The 16,233-nt window shown below is 41.9% G+C and overlaps 1 protein-coding gene across 1 annotated transcript; it reads right to left on the bottom strand.

Moving 5' to 3' along the window:
• Window positions 1-4,961: 4,961 nt before the first annotated feature.
• ERH (ERH mRNA splicing and mitosis factor) lies at window positions 4,962-16,160 on the bottom strand. Its single transcript, XM_084847927.1, has 4 exons — window positions 16,093-16,160; window positions 13,247-13,334; window positions 10,967-11,087; window positions 4,962-5,428 (listed from the first exon to the last, which is right to left on the bottom strand). The coding sequence occupies exons 1-4, from the start codon at window positions 16,093-16,095 to the stop codon at window positions 5,326-5,328; spliced, it is 315 nt and encodes a 104-aa protein (XP_084704053.1). The 5' UTR covers window positions 16,096-16,160; the 3' UTR covers window positions 4,962-5,325.
• Window positions 16,161-16,233: the final 73 nt, after the last annotated feature.

Genomic DNA, 16,233 nt, shown 5'->3' with positions numbered 1-16,233 from the left:
TTTCTTTGAGACGTTTTTTGTTGCCACCTCCTGAACAATGTCGCGAACTTCTGTCCATAGTTCTTCCGGGACCTTATCTACTAAATCTAGTCCCTTAAATCTATTCTTCACCTCCACTGCATATTCATGAGGAATATTAGTGAGCTCATATCTAACTGATCTGTGGGTCTTCCCTATTCTCTTTAGTCTGATTCTAAATTGTGCAATAAGAAGTTTGTAATCTGAACTACAATCAGCTCCAGGTCTTGTTTTTACCAACTGCATAGATGTCCACCACCTTTGGCTACAAAGGATGTAGTCAATCTGATTTCGGTGTCGACCATCTGGTGAAGTCCATGTATAAAGTCGTCTCTTAGGTTGTTGGAAGAGAGTGTTTGTTATGCACAGTGAGTTGTCTTGGCAATCAGCCTATGTCCTGCTTCATTTTGTTCTCCCAGATCATGCTTGCCTGTAATTCCAGGTGTCGTTTGACTACCCACCTTAGCATTTCAGTCTCCTGTATTGAAAATAACATCTTTTTTTGGTGTACTATCCAGTAGGTGCTGCAGATCCTCATAGAACTGATCTACTTCTGCTTCTTCAGCATCTGTGGTTGGGGCGTATATTTGGATCACTGTGATGTTAAATGGCTTACCCTGAACTTGAATTGAGATCATTCTGTCATTTTTTGGATCGTATCCAAGCACTGCTTTAGCCACTTTATTATTAATTATGAAGGCTACTCCATTTCTTCTGTGATCCTCTTGTCCACAGTAGTAGATCTGGTGGTCATTTGTTGTGAAGTGGCCCATTCCAGTCCATTTCAGTTCACTGACACCCAAAATGTCTATATTTAATCTTGACATCTCCCCAATAACCACATGCAATTTGCCCTGGCTCATAGATCTTACATTCCAGGTTCCTATGGTGTGTTGATCTTTAGAACATCGGATTCGTCGTTCACCACCAGCACCATTGGCTGCTAGCCGCCCTTTCAGCTTTGAGCTAGCTGCATCATCACATCTAGGGCTAGTTGAACTTATCCTCTGTTCCTCCCCAGTAGTATTTTGACCATCTTCTGACCTGGGAGTCCCATCTTCCGATGGTATACCGACATATCTCTGGTTGTACTGATCCATTTCATTTTCATGGCAAGAATACTGGGGTGGGTTGCCGTTTTCTTCCCCAGGGATCGTATTTAGTCTGACCTCTCTGCCATGACCTTCCCGTCTTGGGTGTCCCTTCACGGTTTAGCTCATGACGTCATTGAGGTGCTCAAGCTCCAGCACCACGACAAGGTAACGATCTCCTTTGCTGGAGCCTTCCAACCCTACTATTATATGATTCTGCAGCTGTGCTGGAAAACAGTTGATCTTAGAGACTAAACCCACATCTGACTCGGGCAACCCCCCCCCCCCAGCACTCCACCAGCTGCATGAGCCTCCTATTCTTTCTTTGGACCCATGGGGAGCACCTGCAGCCATCGCCCTCTTCGAGGAAGTCGCCATTTTCTTTTAAAATGGTGACTCTTCATCTTCTTTTGGAAATTAAATGTTGTACAAATGGTGGCTGTAACGTGCACAATGTTACAAGCGTAAATAGGACATTTACGCCTGTAATGTTGTGTACATCAAGGCCTTAAGGCTACCATTTGTGCAACATTTAATTTCCGGAAAAGTTACCATTTTAAAAGAAAATGGTGACTCCCTCGAAGAGGGCGATGGCTGCAGGTGCTCCCCACGATCCAGGTAAGGAGCAGGGGGCTTGCGTGGCTGGGTGGGCGGCTGTCTGGAGCGGGCCAAAGCACTTCAGATCTATCCACCCCACTTCGGACCAATCCCAACCCTCTTCAGATCTGGACTGAAGTGCTCCAAATCAGCCTGATTCAGCTCGGAGTTCAGATCCAGAGCTGAAGCAATACACAGCCCTACCACATATCCAATTATTTCATAGATATTTTGCTTTATAGGTCACTCCTCCCTTATTTACAAACCACACACACAGTTTGAACTTGAGAAGCTCTGATTTTCTGTGCCATTTGCTTGAGTGGAACTGCAGCGGTTCTTTTTAATTAGACTAAAGCAGAGATTTCAGTCCACCCCTCAAAGTAATTCCTTGATGAGACAGCGGATGTGACGCAGGGCTACTGAACAGAGTGAAAGGTATAGGAATGCAGGAACGTTTATCTTGTTTCAGAGTTATCATTTTAAGAGTGGGACACACAGCCAGTTAGTAGCAGAAAGGTTAATTTCCCCAAAGTCCTCCAACATGGGTGGAGGCCAGAGCTCCCTCTTCCCAAGGTGCACTGTCTGCTCCAATTGAGGATTGTGTGGGAATCCAGCCTCTTTTTATTATAAGCAATCATTATAGGCAACCTTCTGTGAAAGAATCCAAAATAGTTAAAATTAAAGACCATTAGTTTTTCATAAGGTATGCCACATATAGGACAATTCCTACTCAATACCCCTGAAAACAATACGGAAATTACATGCAACTTGAGTCCTTCAGTGCCTTTGAAGCAGCAAGTAGGCCACTCTTACTCACTTTGAGATTAATAAGATGAGAATCATTTGACTGAAAAGGTCTTCAATAAATAAAAAAGCAGAAGTTCAAACTAAAAATGTACAGTCACCATCAAAACAGCATCTACATTTCCTAATAATATTGACTAAACATTCCTTCTCAGTTGAAATCTCTTGGATCTAGTGAGGTCACTATATTTACTTACCAGAAGAAAAGGATTCCTGGTGCTATGCTTGCAAATAATCCATGACTGCAGAGATCTGCGTGCATCACAATTTCTGAATTCTGTGTCTCCTTCTGTTTTAGTAGTGATATCATAAAAGTTCCCAGTTCTTCATTTATGTGGATGTGCACCTCGCACACAAATTAGACAAACAATGATGAAGATTTCTTCATTACTTGTCTCCATTCTGTTAGCAACAGCCAAATTCCAAGACTAGAATAATCTGACTATAAATATGGCTGCATGCTATGGGCAGTCACTATGATCAAGATGTTAACAAAATGTTTACTTAAATGAAATCAAACCCAACACCACACATGGGAGCATTGCAAGATCCACAAGGACCTTGTGTGACCCAGGAATGCTATGGAGAGAAATTACTTGTTTATGTCCTGAATTACAGATCTGATTGGTGACAATTAATTATTTTAAGTCTACATTAAAGATACAAGTATTATGACTGAGGCTTCTCACACAAATTCAGTCAGAAACAAGTACCCTACCTCTAGTTCAGGGGTGGGCAACATGTGGCCCTCCAGATGTTTTGGCCTACAACTCCCATCATCCCTTATCATTGCCTAACCTGGCTATGGCTGGAAGGCCACAAATTGCCCACCTCTGCTCTGGTTGCAATGTGTAGGCTGAAGAATATTCGGACGTGAGATTCTTAATTCCAATGTTGTTAAACCATAAGCAATAAGCACACTTTTACTCACATACCAATCTGAAATAAAAGTGTTGACCTTGGGATTTCCCTAACTATACTGTTAAGCCCTTCAGAGGTTACACAGACATATTACTGTTTAGTTGTCTTTTTGTAAAAGGGAATGTCTCTTTGGCATTGGGAGCTGCTGCACTCAACACAAATAATGTTTTTAAATAAAACAGTACGTAGTTTTCTGTCAGTACCCCCACTGGCATATCTCACTTTTTAGGCTATGGCCCCTACCCCTAACTATTAACTGGCTGTCGCAACCGAGTAATCAGCATGATTACGTTCTACCATCCCAACACATTTTGTTGTTCGGTCGTTCAGTTGTGTCCGACTCTTCGTGACCCCATGGACCATAGCACGCCAGGACTTCTTGTCCTGGGCTCTCTCCCAGAGTGTGCTCAAGTCCATATTCATTGCATCGGTGATGCTATCTAGCCATCTCATCCTCTGCCGTCCCCTTCTCCTTTTGCCTTCAGTCTTTCCCAGCATCAGGGTCTTTTCCAGGGAGTTTTCTCTTCGCCTTAGGTGGCCAAAATATGTGAGCCTCAGCTTCAGTATCTGTCTTTCCAATGAGCAGTCATCCCAACACATTTAGCATTTAAAAATATTTAGACAACCTGGCCTCTCCTTCCCTTGGGAAGTAAAAGGACCTGATGTCCTGGGAATAAGAGTGCTCAGTCAAGTAATGGACTATCCAAGTATCAGTACTTGGAGGTGTGCAATGGTATCAAAGTAGGTGAGAACCACCATAATGAACTAGTGAGAACTGGTTTTGGTGCTGGGGGGAGCAATGCCAGGTGTTTGGGGGGGAGAGGGTAAAGAAGCATCCCCACTGTAATTGGATTTCATGTTTTTAAAATTTAAGATTCTTTTGAGATTCTATAATTTTTCAGTAATCAAACGGATAGTAATTACATACATAAGCAATATGGACAACTAATACTGCAACTCCATGTGCTAGCTTAAGAACAGTTTCATTTCCCCCAATATACTGTGTATATTAAATATACTGTGCTGGATCCAAACTCCCTGTGAGCTCCACTCATTGGACTCCTCTGAGGGCGGGCGAGAATTATTTTTGCCAAATCTCTCTTCTGCCCCTTGCAAAGCTGCTCCAGAGGGCTGAGGAACCCCTTGAATAACCTAAGGGGTGGCACTGGGAGCTGCAGCAGGGATCAGTGAAAATCGCCTCTCCCACTACAACAGCCTCCACTGCATCTTGGTACCTTCCTTAAACAGAAGGAGCTTTTCTGTTTGTGGAAGGGGACGTCTGGATCTAACCCAGTGATTAAAATCTTGCAAGTGTGTCTACTAGACTAGACAAGGAAACCTCTGTTACTCACATTTCCAGGAATTTGGTCATATATATGTGTCCACAGTTGTATTTATATGTTGTCATGATGTGTTATGATGCAGCAATTCAAAATCTTGCACGAGCCAGTCAGTAGTCAAGCTTCAAGTTGTTTTTGCAGCTAGCTACATTTAAGTTACATAGCTTATTAAGCCACCACTCAACACATGTAACTAAAGAGCATTTATTGTATTCTCTGCTATGACTCACTGCCTCCAAGTAATAACATTGGGGGGGAAAACCAGAGAGGGGTACACAGAGCAACTGGTGAAGCAGATGTGAGCAATCCTCGGGGTGTTGAACAAAAGCAAATTGTCTAAGCAAAGAGAAGAATTAACCTAAATACTCACAGAAGGCATTTCATTTTTAAAAATTTGAACAGAACAAGTCCCTTGAAATTCTAACAGACTCAGTCTGATATACAGACTAACAAGAATGAACAGGAGGACTACAATACAAAACCTTCACTACAGAGTGCTGTACAGACTTGTTGTCTAAACCCTCCCTTAAAGCCCTGTTAACCATGCTGTCTCATTATTTGCTTGCTTGCTGAGCTTGTCTGCGGAGAAGGACATAGATCTTCTCCTTTATCCAGTCTTTATTGTAGGGCTGGTATGTCTGAGTATCAGCACGATAACTAGTGGAGAGAAAAACAGGTCAATTAATATTGCCAGGTCTTTTTAGCGTGCATTTCTCCAAAATCGTTTCACAAAACCAGTACGTCTCAACATCTTGGTACAGAAGCAGAGCCCAAGTTTTCAAACAGTAGGATGCTGGACCTTTGGGTGCCAGGAATCCGATGGCAAGAAAAAGGCATTCGTTTCAATCCACTTGGGGCTTTTCTGTTGACCTTTATCCTCCACAGATGACAGTGATAGCCAATTGTATGACTAGAGTGCTGCTCCAGGATCTTAACTTCACATATTGCATTAGCCCTGACAGGTCAAAAATGTCAGTGGAGATGTGGTCTTTTTACTAGAATCCACCAGATTTCAGAAAGGAAGTGATCTCCATTATGGCGCTCCCATGTCCCAAGCTAAATAAAGGACCCTTGACAATTCTAAACATGGAGGATAGCAACTTCTAGAGTCAGAGAGCAAGACTGATGTGGGTCTATATATATTATATATATATTAGTAAGGGCTAAGTCCCCAAGGCCAACAAAATGGTCTTCCCCTGCTTCTGAATGCAATGATCTTATGCTTCTTGAATAATGCATGCAGTGGTTACCCCTTAACATAGTACTAGTAAAGTTTTAGCCAAAAATTAAACTCAAGTTTGTATTGCTGCTACATGTCAAGTTACAATGAAAGATATACAAGCAGCAACTTAATAATCAGTTCTTGGAATTACTAGCTATTTTGAAGTCAGCTGTGTCCCATCAATGTGTCTGTATGATTAATTTATCCTTGATGGCATGCTATGGAAGGAGCAGCACCAGAACCATTATGTATAATGTTTTATGCTCCAAGTATGCCCTCTGGTGGCTCACTAAAATCTGAATACCCAGAATTTACCTACTGCTTCTGATCTAACAATCTGATGTGCACAAGGTGCTTGGAAGTGTACAGCCTACCCCATGTTTGCTTGACTCCTGCCATTCTTAGTTTCGGGGCGGGGGGGAATAATTGGAGTTCAAGAGGTTCTTCACTGCAAAAAGAGGGGGTCCTGGATTTCAAGGAGCCAGTTGCAATACTACTCCTTTAAAAACTTGACCTGGACCCAGAGGATTAAAACAACTGACCAACTGCAGATTGTCCCCTTTTTTGAGTCAAGAACTTGAATAGCTGGCAGCCATGATGCTATTGGATGAAACTGATTATCCATTTCAATCCTGATTCAGGCCCAGGTTTGCCACTGAAACTGCCTTGGTTGCCCCGGGGGACAATCTCTGAAGGGCGAGTCACAATGGAAGTGCAACCTTGCTGGTTCTCTAGATCTCCATGACCTTTGATATCAACTATGGCATTCTTCTGGACTGCCTGTCTAGCATAGGGATAGGGAACACTTTTACAGTGGTTCCACTCCTACATGGTAGATGGGTTCCAGAAGGTGTGAACTATAGTTCAATGCCACACATTTGTGTGCTTGTCTTTCACAGGGTCTATTCCCCCCCCCCCCCAATGCTGTTTTAAGATCTACATGATAGAGCCACTGGATGAGGTTATCCGGAGGTTTGAAGTAAGGTGCTGTCAGTATGCTGGTGATACCCAGCTCTATTTCTCCTTTACATTAGAGTCAGGGGAGGCAGAGGAAGTGCTGAACTGGAACCTAGAATCAGTAATGGGCTGGATGAAGGCTAAAAAACTGAAGCTCAGTCCAGACAAGATGAACCAAAGTACTGTTATTCAGTGGTTCAACGAACTTAGCAAGGAGATCTATGCCAACTCTGGACTGGGTTGCACCCTCCCTTAATGTGTAGGTTTTCAGTTTTGGGGTGCTGTTAAATCCAACCCTTATGATGGATACTGAAATAGTATCCATAGCATGACGGTCTTTTCACCAGCTCAGCCTGTTGTACAATCAGCAGCAATTCCTAGACAGAGATAGCCCTGCTAAAGTTATTCAAGCAATAGTAGCATCCAGGTTAGATTACTGTAAGTTGTTATACTTGGGGCTGCCCTTCAAGACTGTTTGGAAATGTGAGTTCATCAGAACATGGCAGCCAGAATGTTGACTACACACCCCCAATATACAACCCATATCTGCTGCACTGGCTTTCGGTTAGTTTCTGGGCTCAAATCAAAGTGCTGGTCTTGACTTTTAAAACTGTAAACAGCTTGGGACTAGGTTACTTAACAGAATGCCTTCACCATTATAAACCTACTCAAAACATTAGATTTGCTTCAGAATCTCTCTTCCATCTGCCTACACCAGGAGAAATCTGGAACATGGTGAGAATGGAGAATGCCTTTTATGTGGTGATGCCTCACCCATAGAAGGCCCTCCTTTCACCAGGTGAGGGAAGCACCACCACTTTTGTCATTCTGATGTGTCAAGAACTTTCTGGTCTGAGGCTTCCATTGATTGTTGAAACAGGAGAGCAGTAAACCAATCTTAAAAAATATTTTATTCATTTTAAAGCAACATATTATGTTATTTTATTGTTTAAGCTGCTTTGGATATTTTTAAAAATAAAAACAGCTAGAAATATTTTAAATAAAAGTGGGAGTCAGATATAAAAGAAAAAACCAGGATGAGAAAACTATTCCCATACAATGAAGTGCATTACTGGAAAATTAGTACAACCATGAGCGCTACTGGTAGATTTACATATTCCCCAAACTACAAAATTCTGCTGTTAAAGTGTTTATTGTAATTTCTCTAAATATTTTAGCTGTATTTTTTCCCAAGTTATGTAGAAATAAGAATGACTGAAGTTTCCTTTAGAAGCCAGTTAACATTCATATCCACATACATTATGTATATTTTATACATTCCTTTTTTCTATATCTGTAATTCTAGCCATCGACAATAGTATGAAGTGAAGTGGGTTTTGGGGGGACTCATCACAAATAGCTTCTCTCTTTCATAGCAGATGGATACACCTTCCTACACAATGGCTTGGCCCACACCAGCACCACGGCTTTAACAAGCCACAATGGCTTAAGCCACAGCATGTGGCGGGTGCCATTTGCCTAATTACCCGCCCAGGTGCAGCTTGTCATGTCAACCTAACCCGAGTGACATGGCTTCTTTGAGGATGAAACAACCCTCAGATAACTCATGGACTTTTGCCAGGTTATTTGAAGGTTGCTTCCCCCTCAAACAAGCTATGCTGCCTAGGTTTGGATTACATGAAAAGCTGTGCCGGTTAACTAGGCTAATGGCATCTGGCACACACCATGGCTTAAAGAAGCCACCATGGCTTGTTTAAGCTACGGTGATCATGTGAACCAGGTCTATGGCTTGGATCCTAAGATGCTCCCTGATTAACATGGCAGGGGTGCTTCTTGCCAGGATGGATGGATTGACTGAAATCAAGACAAGTTAAATTAAGGTTCCCACTGAAACTTTTTCATATATTTCCTGAACAATGGTGCAAATCTGACCATTAAGCCATGTTAACTTACAACTAAAAAAAGAGTATTATGTACACAGTTTCATTCTTACAAGGAGGCTTTGCATCTCTTTGTCTCGCTGTATATACTTTGCATGCTTGCCTTTTTTACCTCCAGAGGGAATATATTTAAAATACTCCCACGACAATTTGAATTTAACAGCACAATCCTATACATGTCTCCTCAGAAACGAGTTCAAATGGGCTTATTCCCAAGACAAGTGGGTAGGGCCAATATGGTTGGGTACCTGCCCAGGGCCTGCACTGCAGCAGAGAACCCACTGGACATGCTCCTTTTCAACCTGCTTATTCACATGCCTTTTGCTCTGACCCAGACAACAGTGGTGGTGGTGAGGAGGAGCAGTACATGCCACTGCCTACTGGCTCTCAAGCAAGCAGTGTCAATGATGAGAAAGAAGGTAAGGAGCAATAGCAGCCAGTGTCAATGTCAGCGAGAAGGTAGATGTACTAAGGGAGGGGCCCCATGGAGGGTGTCTGGTTCAAGGGCCCTCCAAAACCAGGAGCATGGGAATACAGAAAGATGTACACGGGACAATTTTGTCTTTTTTCTTTCCAATGTTGCTCTTTTCTGCTTCACTCTACCTTGGCCCAGTTTTGCCCCCACAAAAAACAAATAGTAAACAAAAAGGAAACGCCCATGACCTTTTATCCACCCAGCTATATTCTCTTTCTGTCTTAACTCCTCTGCCTTGCTTGGCCTGACTCCACCACCACATAAGCACAGAGTAACAACAATCCTATCTAGCCTGTGTCTTTGCACCTGTGACTTTAATCAGAGGAACTGGAAGCCCAGAACTCGCAAAACCTGGTTAGACTAGACAAAGCCATTTTCATGAGATCCAACTGAAATAAACGCCCACATCTGATTAGTAGGTACCTTTATTTATATGAGACTGCAACTGTAGGTTTAGCATGTTTATGACGAGATTTAACTGTACGTATGTTATTTTCTGAGCGAAAAAATTGTATTTTATTTATGATTTTTAAAAATAAAATCATCCAATGTAAATGTTAGAAATCCAATTTTAAAAAAATAATTGCTTTTTATTCTACCCTGCTTTTCGCTAATTCCCCCCTCACCATTCCATGAACAAGAACTCCATTCCAGTTATGGAACAAAAGTTAGGATCCAAGCTAATATACCAGAAATTCCTTCCACGTCCATATTCTTTAAGCCACCATAACCGCTACCATCCATCATTGTTTTCCTGTCAACTGCTGGCCACGCAAACAGCATAGACAGCAATCTTTTCATTTAATCTTTTGATTAAATTAAATTTAATATTTAATGTAATATTGTATCTTAATATTTGGTAATACCCTATATGGTTATATGATTTTGAAATCATATTACTATACAATTTTATTCCAAAACACATTAGATTAATACATTAGTATATATATTTGTCAGAAAAAAATATAATAAATCTAATGGCATCAAAAAATCACAGTCATGAGACTCTGGACTTTGAAATATTCTTGAATTCTGAAGGATCCAATCTATAGATGATTTACATTGCCATATTCCTATTCATTTTAACTGTAAATGGTTTTTAAATTGGCTCCATAAGCCATGTGAGCCATCCATATGTTTTTTTGAAAATACTGTATCTTCCAAATATAATCAGATTCAGGCTTTGGGCTCCTAGCATACCATTAATGTAGCCACAGCTAGTTAATACCGACATGTAATTGCTCCAAACCTGCAGCACTTTGCGTGCCAAGAACTCCATATGTGAAATGAAGCTCCCACAGAGCTTTGGACTGGATCGACAGCTCCATTTTAGGCTTCACAGTCAACTGGATGAAGCATTGGTTCTACAATAGCTAAGGACAAAAGTTCCAAAGTTTATTCTGCATGCAATGGAAGTTGTATTTGACAAATTTTGACCATTTCAAAATCACCTAACATTCCAAGTAACACTTGAGGTAGATGTATATTTTACACACACAAAATACAGATCACCTATAACTGCTAACAGAAATACAGAGCTGTTGAGCAAAAATATTAAAAGCCCCATTGCACATATGGAAACTTCAACATAGATTCGTAAGCCAGTAGAGATAAGCTTACAGAAGCTAAAGAATACTTACACAAGACAGCTGAGGTCAGCCAAATCATCAATGAAATCAAATAACTGGCTAATATCATATGTGATTGAAGGGCTGTTAGGATTCATTCTCTTCAGGTGTTCTTCATACATTTTACAGACTCCTGAGAGGAGAGGACACTGTTCAGCATTTACATTATAAACTCATAGGGCTCCAGCTTCCCACTTACTACTCAGATGTCAAGAAAGGTATGAACAGAGAATCGGAAGCAACCTGATTCTAAAAGATTAGGGGTGCAATCCTATTGAGATAGTCAGCAGCCTCTGAAGTCAGAGGCTGCCGTGTATTCAATGCAGAGCGGCTGAAACATGAGGCGATCCTCACCTCCATGTTTGGGCCGCCCTGCATTTTTTGCAGCATAGCTTTGGGGAGGGAAGGAGGCAGTGTGATGCATAGGAAGCTGTGTAAAGCGGCTTCTGCGCTCTACTCCCCTCTCCACTGTCTCTGTGCTTCATTTCTGAGTGTGGAGACATCGTTGGTGCGGAGAGAACCATGCTGGCTACAAGGGGGTGGGGGAGGCAAGTGTGGTTTCTGGGAACCGCATTTGGAGCCCTGGCTCCGACCTTGGTTCCTGGAAACCGAAAAATCCTGTAGCCCTCTAGACAGTGTCTAGGGGCCATAGTACTGTTCCCTAGCTTAAGTATAAGATTCAGCTTTTATGTGGATAAATATACAAATAACACGGCATTAAAATGTCTTCATAATTCTGTACAAGTAATAAAGCAAAAACGGAAGTGCATGATTGAACATAAGAGTTTAGATTCTTGGATTTTAAAGTTTTTTGGCTGCAGACATTTTGAGGATGGTTTTTAAAATTATTCCTCTAGCAGTTTGACAATGATGTGCATTCATAGACCTATATGTTAATCTAGTAAAAGCCGTAAGCTCTCATGGTGAGAAAGAAAGTAATGTCTAATCCAGGCTGTACCATGTTTGGCACTGCAGCAAACACCCCTCCACTTCATTATTTCCAGGGACATATGATTGTGAACAGCCTCAGGGGGTCACTGAGTTAAACTACAGTAGGATTTTATCCTGTACTCTGTCTGGCTCACGCACAGGACACAAACACAAGTCGCTGTACTGACACTATTATTCTCTCAATATTTCTCTCTCAATATTTACCAAGCTACTTCTATGATGACTTGTCCTGTGCTTGCAGTTTCTGTGTGCTACAAAAAGATGAGTATTCCAGTCTAGTGATAATATAATTTTTACCAGTGGGATTGGTAAGATTTTCATGGAATTTGCGGGCAGGTAATCTGTGATTTTGTGTGTGTGGCTATTTTCACTGTGCACCTTCAAAGCTATGCAGCTGTGAATAACATAATTTATTTTAAACCATTCTGCACAGGTAGTCATGATGGCTATATACTACCTCCAGTATCAGAGGTGGTATGCCTATGTACACCAGTTGCTGGGGAACATGTGTGGGAGGATGCTATTGCACTCATGTCCTACTTGTGAGTTTCCCACAGGGAGCTGGTTAGCCACTAGGTGAAGAGAATGCTGGACTAGATGGACCCTCGGTCTGATCCGGCATGGCTCTCATATACTGGGCTTTAAAACACACACACCAAAAATGGCACTATGACCTCCCCACCTTCTTTCATCTCCACATATTTCTCCTCCTCCATGTTTTGTTTGGGTTTTTTCACTGTGCAACTGTGAATAACCATGCAACTTAATTTTAAACCTTCATTTCTGCACAGCATCAAAGGGTTGCATGAAGTTACCAGCCTCAAAAATGCAAACTGAAACTGCTGCATAACTGTCCATTTCTCCCACAATTGTAGCACTATACTGAGTCTTCTGGCATATGGTCATGCTACAAACACAAATCATAACACACACATGACTTTTCAAATTCCACCTACTTATCATGCAATTATAATATGTAATTTGTGTGTGGCACTCAATCACATTATAAGAATGGTGGATACTATGCTTTATTCATTAGCGTGCCCACTTGAGTAGCCACTGCATTTTGCAAAAATATCAGCAGAGCGATTCCTCAAAAAGGAAAAGGGCTCTAGTATAGATCCTACCACCATGTTCAAATACAGGTGGTACAGCCAAGGTAATTCATTACAGTACCCCCAAGAGAAGGGGGCAGAAATGCAAGAGCTTAAGACTTTGACTGGGTTAGTATTTCCCCCCAACAGTTTACTGAACTTGCCCAATTTAAGAGGGAACTGGACTTCAGTACTTATTTACAGCCAAATAATCTGAAACATCTCCATGTAAAGCACTGGTATTTACCTTCCATGCACTCATTCACAGATTCATAATCAGCATAAGTCCTGCCTTCTGGTCGTTTGGTAGGTTGAACAAGCAAAATTGTGTGAGACTGTATAAAAACAAAGGCATTATTTGGACTTTTAAATGTACCACAGCAAAGCAAACCAAGTTGTTGCTAACAAACACCACAGTAGTGTGGTGATCAGAACAAGTGGAAAATTAGATTACTTAGTCTTAAATGTTTTGTTCCCAGAAGCATAATATTGTTTGCATACTGAAACACTAGTATGCAAGGATCAGACATACTCAAAATATGTTACAGCCAATAAAATAAGCGCAGTCACGCAATCTCATTGTCAGTGATATATTCCGTTGGATGTATTTAAAAAATGTGAGTATGTTGATCTGATCGTGAACTCAAATGTGAATACATCAAACCTATTTAATAATTTGCAGTGTACATTATCTTTCCCTAAACTATCTAATATGTATATTGTTCATATTAGATAGCTTAGGAAAAGGGAACAATTTAGGGCACAATCCTATGGCCGCTAGACAGCCCCGCACTCATAAGAGCACCGAAAACAGGGCATTCCTGGGGGCAGGTCAAGTGGAAGCACCTTACTGATGCTTCCTATGCGTTGTCCACCCCCCACCCCTGAAATTGGCTGTCTAGCCACAAATGCAGGATGGCTGAAGCATTGAGGGGAAGATCCCCTCCATGCTGCTCCTGCCCTGCGTTGGATAGATGGTCGCCTCCGAGTTCGGAGGCAGCTGCCTATCCTGATAGGATTGCGCCCTCCAACAGGTTTCCAGTATAGGGACAAGGAGTTTGCATGTAGGGAAGTGGGTAGGGCAGGATCTGGGTCCTCAGACTTCTTAGGAAGCTACATAAAAGGTGCATGTCATTAGACAACTACGAGAGACAAAGGAAAAAGGGTGTTGCAGAACAGCATTAGCTAATAAGACAAATGTTTGTTTTTGAGATGATATAGCACAACAGCAATATACTCTGTTAATACCGGAGAATTTCAGAAATACAGGAATCCAATGTAAAATGAAGTGATGCAATGAAAGGTAATTTCCATGAGGTAGTCTTGCAGGAAAATAAAGGTAACAGATACCAAACTGTAATATATATTTTAAATCTAACAATTGCAGTGTTGGAATATGTGAAGGATATCATCAAAAGCAGAATGTGAACTGATGTAGAATCTATTTGCTAAAATACTAACTGCTAGCAACTGGAGAAATCAGATTAAAAATGTGCATAACTGCAGGTATATGAGAACTTAAGATATATTGGCTTAGATTCAGTGTCTGCCTTCCACAGACAGAAGGCTTCTAATTCAGAGGGAGCATCAGGGAGTTGTGAAGTCTGGGGAAAAAAATTAAAGTTTGGGTGAAAACTGGGAGTCCCCCCCCCCAAAAAAAAACCTTTGAAAATGTTTCCAATGCAAAAATTGGAAATTTGAGGCTACGCTAGATAACACTACTGAAGAGTTCAACATTTCAAGGTTAGACAGTTTTAACTTGATATTCAAATATCCTGCTAATCCTTAATATCATGATTGTATGAATATTTCAGTCTAAATAATATAGTCTGTTTTCTACAAAGTTAGTAGTTCCCATTTTTTCCTACTTCCCAGGTGGCAAGAATTAAGATGCAGCAGTTTGCAGTTCTAACCTCACTGAGAAAAGCAACAGCAAAATAGAAAGAAAAAAAGAAAAGACACCCCACACTCAGAGAGGGGACACACAGGTAAAGAGTGAGAATGAAATTGTAGTGTGATTGAAAGAAGTGTGAGCTTTTTCTCAACTTGCTGTACTTCTGACAAACAGGTTATGTATAATAAGCTAGGTGTCAGGGAGAAGGGTTCTCATTTAGCAAGACAAAACAAAAATTATGGTTTTTTTTTATATGTGTAGGGAACTTTTGGTATGGATCCACTCTAAGCCTCAACCAGTAATTTCAAGCAGTACAACTCAAAAACAATTATTTTTTTACCTCAGTTAGAGGTGCATACTCATCTACAACAGGAAGGGATACATTTGGCCTTGGTACAAGTAGGGAGGGAGACCAAACCCCCCAAAGAACTAAGTGGGGCAAGTTTTAAGCCGTGCTTGAAACTAATGTGAAGATTACCCAACGCGTTTCAACTACTGGCCTTTGACAGGGCCTTCAAGTGGCTTATTCTAGTACACCAGTTAAAAACGACTCAGTCAAAAGATACTTTCAAAAGTCTGCTGCCGCCAATATGTTTAAGATGCTGTTTTTACCACGGTGTGCGTATCTTGTTTTATTGTTCGGATTGCTTGTAGCTCTGCAATGTATGCCTTTATTTGTAAACCACCTTGAGTTTGCTTCCTATCACAGAAAACTAGAGGATAAAAGCCGAAGTAAAGAAATAAAAGTAGCAGCCCACATAATGAATCCCTACTTCCAAGCACTACCTTGAGGCCCGCCTTTCTTTGGGTCTCCGCAGCGCAACGGGGTGTGCGCGCGTTGGGGTTAGGGAGCCTGAAGAGGCGCGTACGAAGGACTGCGCCCGCGGATGGTCCAAACCCATTTTGCAAAGAGCGTCCCCGGGCTGGGGAGTTGGGGCGACTTTGCGGGGGGGAGATGGAGAAGTGCTGTCCTTTCCGGGATGTTACAGGCGCTTTCGCGAGGGAGGGAGTATTCCCTAGGCAGGCAAGCGACTAACTGCTCCTCCTACCCCGCCATAGCCACCGTAGGCCCAAAGCACTGGAAAAAGGCGACGGAGGACACCACATGGAGCGCCTGACCCTCGTGGGAGCGTACCCGGACGCCCTCTCACGCCTCAGCCTAAAAGAAACCAAGGCACACGCGCTCCTCTCTTACTCACCATGGCGACTCGTTTTGCTGGGCTCAGGCGCGAAGCACAAACTCTCAACGACTTCTCCACCACAATGCACCGCGGCGACCGGAAACCGTGCACCTAGCCCAACGTGCCCTCCAAGCCCATCAGCACCTTTTAGGCACGATA

This window comes from Heloderma suspectum, chromosome 1 (assembly GCF_057233095.1).
Source record: "Heloderma suspectum isolate Gila_16-S chromosome 1, 16-S_ref, whole genome shotgun sequence".
Taxonomy (NCBI): domain Eukaryota; kingdom Metazoa; phylum Chordata; class Lepidosauria; order Squamata; family Helodermatidae; genus Heloderma; species Heloderma suspectum.
Note: the sequence above shows the minus strand (reverse complement) of the source record. Positions and strands in the feature narration are given on the sequence as shown.

Excerpts from the sequence above, each read along its gene's own strand:
- ERH (XM_084847927.1), bottom strand. Across the intron at positions 11,088-13,246 it reads TGTGAATGAGTGCATGGAAG|GAGTCTGTAAAATGTATGAA; the intron begins GTAAATACCAGT and ends CTCTCCTCTCAG. Across the intron at positions 5,429-10,966 it reads GCTGACCTCAGCTGTCTTGT|TTATCGTGCTGATACTCAGA; the intron begins GTAAGTATTCTT and ends TCTCTCCACTAG.